This window comes from Helobdella robusta (assembly GCF_000326865.2).
Source record: "Helobdella robusta unplaced genomic scaffold HELROscaffold_37, whole genome shotgun sequence".
Taxonomy (NCBI): domain Eukaryota; kingdom Metazoa; phylum Annelida; class Clitellata; order Rhynchobdellida; family Glossiphoniidae; genus Helobdella; species Helobdella robusta.
In genome coordinates, this window is record NW_008704785.1 from 723,048 (window position 1) to 729,926 (window position 6,879).

General features: G+C 30.4%; 1 protein-coding gene across 1 annotated transcript; it reads right to left on the minus strand.

Moving 5' to 3' along the window:
* Positions 1-783: 783 nt before the first annotated feature.
* Positions 784-5,605, minus strand: HELRODRAFT_83575 (hypothetical protein; the record flags this gene model as incomplete). The annotated part of the gene is made up of 14 exons (XM_009023667.1): positions 784-983; positions 1,104-1,202; positions 1,370-1,439; positions 1,712-1,858; positions 2,040-2,198; positions 2,515-2,641; positions 3,188-3,301; positions 3,485-3,597; positions 3,830-3,895; positions 4,106-4,243; positions 4,413-4,599; positions 4,909-4,995; positions 5,301-5,380; positions 5,549-5,605. 14 exons carry the CDS (start codon positions 5,603-5,605, stop codon positions 784-786), a joined length of 1,644 nt encoding a protein of 547 aa, XP_009021915.1.
* Positions 5,606-6,879: the final 1,274 nt, after the last annotated feature.

Sequence of the window (6,879 nt, forward strand, 5' to 3'; positions counted from 1 at the left end):
GTAATAAAAACTAGCATCGTAAATAGTGACAAAGAAGAAAATGATGCTATGGAAGAAGAAAAGGAGACCAAAGAAGATGACCAGCCAATAAAGAAACCTGACACCTAATTCGCATCAAAGTTCAATTTTATAACACCAAAGTTAATTTTTACAACGTCAAAGTTCATCTTGACAAAGTTAATATTTCCATATATATAGCAAGGAGCACTGATGATGATTCATTCGGAATCGAAATATGGCCTTATTTGCAGCATGAATTCGAAAAATAAGTTTATTTTGAATTTTAATAAAAAACTTCACCAAAAAACTTTAGTGAGAAAAATCGAAAAAACGAACTACAAACATATTAACGCCAAACATTCGGTAGAATTTATAGAATATTGTAAATATATATATATATATATATATATATATATATATATATATATATATATATATATATATGTGTGTGTGTGTGTGTGTGTGAAAACGAGTCAATGGCATACTTTGTGTTCTGAATCAATTTGGAAGTCCATGCGAAAGTCATCGTCAACAGCCGACATGACACTGGACGCTGATCCAACGGTCTAAAAATATATTCATTGTCAATACCCTCATCATCTCAACTATAATAATAATAATAATCATCATCACAATAAAAATAATAATAATATTAATAATAATTGCAATCATAATAATTATATCAATATCACTATAATAACCACTACTCTAATCATCAGGAATCATCCGGCCAGAGCCGTTTTAATGACCATTACTGCATTCAACATCACATTATAAGCAGTCTCAATTCATTCCAACCACAACTACGTACAACATCAAAACAATCAACAACAATAACAATAACAAAACAATCAACAACAACAACGACAACAACAATAATAGCGACAATAAACATACGCCATCTAGAGAATTCTGCTTGTTCACTTCGGCCAGAGCAGTTGTCGTGAAATCTTTCCACCTCTCAACATCCGACTGATCTAATTCTGCAAAAAAAGAGACGACAATCAAATGTATTCATTTATCTGCCAACTTAAAACCAAACACAATTTTCATCACTAAAAGAAAAACCCCCTCCTAACAAAAGAATAGAGATAATAATTTACTGAGTAAGATGCTATCAAGCAGAGGTGCGTTACAGCTGTTCAGCAAGCTATTGGATATCTTTGTGAGGTGGCCTATGTAGCCCAGCCGATGACTTGGCACTTTCATTCTGAATGAAGATACATACATACATAGATAGAGACACAGATACATACATACACACACATAAATATATACATGCATATACATATATACATACATACATACATACATGCACAAAAGTTATTGATAGAGAATTACGAAAAAAATGTGATGCACACAATAACACAAAGGAACCTATCATCATTCAGTTCAAATGCCTCAACTATCCTATTGAGAAGTTTGAATTCGATCATGAGCTGTTAGAATTAAGGGTAAAAGATTGCTTGTTCATTTAACTATAAAACTTTTTATCCACCACACTATAAATTATTCATTGAAAGCCCATATTAACCAAATCATCATTCACACACGCACACACATACACACACACGAACGAACACAACAGAACACAGCAAACCTGATTAATAAGAGCTGTAGCTGAATCAGCAGCCACAACGCAGCAACTGGCATTGCTGTTTGCATTACTTTCAGCAGCAGCAGTAGCAGCAGCAGAAGTCGTAGTAGTGACAGTTATAGCTGGTGATGTTGATGTGCTCGCGCCCAAAGAGATGCTACCACTGCCAATGGAGGTGATGGCATTTGTGAGGAGGTTGTTGATTATGTGCTCGAATTGTGTGTGTAGGAAGTTGTTCCAGGAGTACTCGAAGAACATGCCCTAAAAATTGATCAGGGAGACGATTTCAAAGGTTACATTTAATGCTACAGTAAATAACTTGTAACTATGTCTGATAAATCAAAATTAAATAAGCAGTAATAATCCTTAAACTTATCAAAATACAGAGAGACAGCAGTAGCAAGACAATTCATAACGTTTATCCTCCTACAATCCAACTCACCAGCAGCACTCCCATGGTCCCTAATCTAATTAGTTCCTCGTTGAGTGGTTTGTAGTTGAGCACCATGAGGTATGTGATTAGGCGGACAACATTTAGACGGGCATTCCCCAATGGTACGTCTAATAGACCAGCGGTCGTTTGCATTGGACAGTAATGTTGCTGTCGGGTATGAATTACATACAAACATACATAAACACATACATACATACATACATACCTACATACATACATGCATACATACGTACATACATAAATACATACACACATACATACAAACAAACACACATACAGGCACACATACAAACACACATATATAAAAATATATAAAACATACACACATGTGCTAACAAACCTGCCTATATGTTTGTAGGGAGACCAGATGTAGTACAGATACACATACATAAACATGCAAGCATACATTCATTCACAGGCATACAAATACACACAAACAAGAAGAAACATACAAAACAAAAACCTTAGGAGGGTGTGTTAGTATCCTATGAAAATCTTTTAGCCTAGGTAGCAGGGCTTTTAATGTACCATCGATGCTTGCCATGAACTTATCCACATCAGGAAGTGATGACGTTGATGACTCAAATGGACTTTCCAAACTGGTTATTTTTAGAAATTAATTGTTATACAAATACACACACACACACACAAAATACACACACAGACATACACCGCATAAACACGCGCACACACATACATACATATGCATACAGCGGAGTTTATTCTATATGCACATACATACATACATACATACGTACATACATACACACACACATACATACACACACACATACATACAATACTGTTCCCTTGATGGATAGGTATGCAAGAAGGAAGGGTTATTTATAATTACTTCTATAATAATAATTACTATTATTAATAACATTATTATTATCATTATACAAAAAGAAATTGCTCTACAACAAACTACAATTATATCTGAGAGAAGTCAGACTGATGATTATGGTTACTTTTCAATCCTTAAAAGTGTTATCTAATTCATAATGACATAGAAATTAATAATATAAGTTAACTTTTTATAAGTACAACCTCGACCAACGTAGTAACCACAGACACACAACACGCCACAATTACGTGATACCATCGTAAAATGATGTCATAATGACATCACTAACTTGGCCTTCTTAAACTCTAGTAATGTATGTAAGACAGACAGGCCGCCGATAATACTGGACTCGACTGTCGGATCTTCAAACATACTGTTCAAAAGACTTTTTATAGATTCCTCCCTGGAAATGTATACACAATCAATCAATCAATCAATCAATCAATCAATCAATCAATCAATCAATCAATCAATCAATCAATCAATCAGCCAACCCATCAATCAATCAATCAGCCAACCCACCAATCAATCAATCAGCCAACCCACCAATCAATTAATCGATCAATCAATCAGTGACAGAACTAACGATTGGATAACTTTGAGTAAGACATCTCCGACGCTAGTGTCCTGCTCGAAGGACAGCTGGTCCCTACCGTGACGAATCAGATCACAGAGTGAAAATGAGGCGTTGTAATTTGTCTGCAGTTGCATAATTATTTATTTAATATTATTATAATATAATTCATTTTATTATTATACATCATAACCCTTGCTGCTATATATATTTTGATTGTAACTAGAAATATTTATTACTCTTGATATATATAAAAATAATATCGATATATATAAATAAATAATATATTCATAATAAAAACATAACAAATATAGTACAAAATATAACAAAATGTAATAAAATACGTGCTAAGCTAACTTCAGGACTGTGTACTGGACGAATAAGATCAATCAACCTCTCCACTAATTTCTGCTCTTTCAACCACTGGGAAGAAAAAAAGATTACCACAAATTATATGAATAATACGTACAATTAAAATAAGAAAAGAATTCAAACTATCAAATGAAATCTAAATTAAGAATATGTTTATAAATCAACCATCTAACTAGCCAGGCAGCAGATCAGTTGGTCAATCAATCAACCAATTAGTCAACCAATCAATCAATCAACCAATCAGCCAACCAATCAACTAACTTCGAGACATTCTGTCCTAGACTGGGGCGAGTCCATACTAATAACCAATCTCAGCAAGAGATCCATTATGGCTGATGTATTCAGGTGGTGCAGCAAACGGTCCATAAACGTCGAACGAGATTTCAAGAACATTAAAAACTAAAAATTTTACAAAAATTAAAATTAATTTAAAAAAATATTTATCATAATATATAACAATAAACGAATTGAAAACAAATATAAACAACATGAATATATGAAAAACTGCACACACTCTTTCTCTCTCACACACACACACACACAAACAGAGCCACACACCAATGCAAACCTCTTGACTCTTCCTCATGATGAGAAGTCCCATGATTTTGCTGAAAAAACTCGCTTGTAAAGGGTTTAAAGCCTCCTCCTGGTTCAAAAATCCCAACAATTCATTCAAAAGGGCCTCAGTTGACATCAAAGAGTCCGTTATTGCAGTGATGTCAGATGTTAACAACTCACACGAAGAGTTTGGCAGCCTGTGTGTAAAAATAAATTTAGTTTAAAATGGGTGCTTCAGTTATTAATGGTACTATCATCAATAATTATAATTCATTTTACCAATCAATTGAATTTAAATTACTATTTATTGAAAGAATTTATCATTTTATAAATTCTCGATCTAACTTTGTTAAAATGTCTTGCAATCTATAATCTAATAAAATTGTTAAATTCTAAATCATTTCATGAAACTTTGTGCCAGCTTTGATTAATAATAATGATGATATTTAAAACGATTTAAAATAATTTTGAATAAATTGAAAATAATAAAATTTCATTCCTCTAACTTGTATCTCAATTTTTCTTCTATTTCTTTTGATGGTTCATTGATCACCATGCTTAAAAGATTTTTCATATTCTCTGGTTTGGTTAAGCTACAAATAACATTTTGTAAAAATATTTTTTAAAAATGTGATTTTTTTTCAAATATATAAATGAAATATCTAAAAGCTGTATATATTACACTGACAACAACATTAGATAACATTATTAATAACTCAAGAAACATCTCAAAAGAAATAAATATTTTTTTGTATCATCAAAAAAAATTAATTCTAGAAACATCTCAAAATGAAATAAATTTTTTATTTGTATCATCAACAAAAAATTGAATTTATGATCAAAATATGATTTATGATAAAAAATTATTGAGATTTATAATATAAAAACATTCCCATACAAATCTATGAGCTTTGTATTCTGGGCTTTGCACTCCTGCAGGACATCTTCCTCACTAATTATTTCAACTAACGTGACATCCTGATCATTTTTTAAAATAGAAAAATAATAGTGATCAAATGATTTTAAAATATTTTTAAATGAATTCTTGATTATTTAATTTAATTTGTAAATATAAAGGAATAAAATAAAATTAAATCACTTTGGGAATAGTTAATTTTTTATAAATAGTTTTTTTTAGTTACTCACCTCTTTGTCCAACAGAGTGTCAATTTCAGATGAATGATAATTAAAACGCCAAAACATGATTCCTAACTAAATAGATAAAAATACTTTTGTTCATTTATGACAGAATGAATGAATATAAAATTATAAAACCATGTTTCAAACATTTAAAATTTTAAATTCAAATACTAATATTTAATTTAATTAATACAAGGGAGAAAAACTAGAAAAAAGATCTATCATCAAAAAAAAATAAAAAAGTTTGTAAAAAAATGAACATTCGAAACAGAAAATATTTGCAAAGTCACTAGCCAAATCAAACAGGAGAAACCAGATCAGATATCGTCTGCTTAGTGCTCCTTGATTTACACAAAAAGTTTAATTTTTTTATTTAAATTTATTTTTCAAGCGACTAAAACGGTAATTAACGTGCCGCGAATAACCACCAGCAGAATTTATCACATTACTATTGAAAAAACCCAACAGTGACACCACCGGACTAAAAATTAGGGGAAAATGGCGGAATTAGGAGACCAGTTTGGGAATTTTGTCCGAAATTTGCATCTACAAGAAGACATAAACACAATATTTTATTTTTAATCTTTGGTTCGCTGGATGAACGCCTTTATTATTTTGCGCTTTTAGTGACACCACTTAATAAAACAATTATTATTGGCTCGAATGACTAATTTGATGAAACTTTATAATTAATAATTAATTTAATTAAAATTTACGCATTATTTATTAAAAAAAATTAAAAACAATGTTTGTTTAAATAGAAAAATGAAATCCGATTCATTACGTTACGTCCAGGTGTTAATTGCATAGGTATGTTTATTTTATAATTTACGTTTCACGTTGACAAGTTTTTAAACGCAAATTTATTTCGAATGAGTTGAGTTTAGTGAAAGTTTAAACTATGTTTTTAAAAAGATTAATATTTATTATTCATTTTTATCTAAGTAAAATGGAGTGTCATTAAGTTTGTCAGTAGTATTCTGTTGATCAATTTGGCTTGTTTTTAATTTTCATTTTAGTTTAGTTTAGTAGTTAGTAGTCATTTTTTCCTCATATCATCTGGTTAAAAAAGCCTATTATATGACGTTTTATCGCCCAGCAAATATTGCTTTCATTATAAAATATTTAATTATAATTAATTAATAATACATTAATAGAGTTTATTGGTGATTATATTCCTAAAATTTCAAAAGATCAAGTAATTAATTTTAATAATTTGGTATGGGGCCCAGATAATTCTGGTTGCATGAGTTTTTTAAATTAATAAATAAATAAAATTAATATTAAATGAAAAATTAATTTTAAATATATTTAAAAGTAAAATTAATTAATGCTCA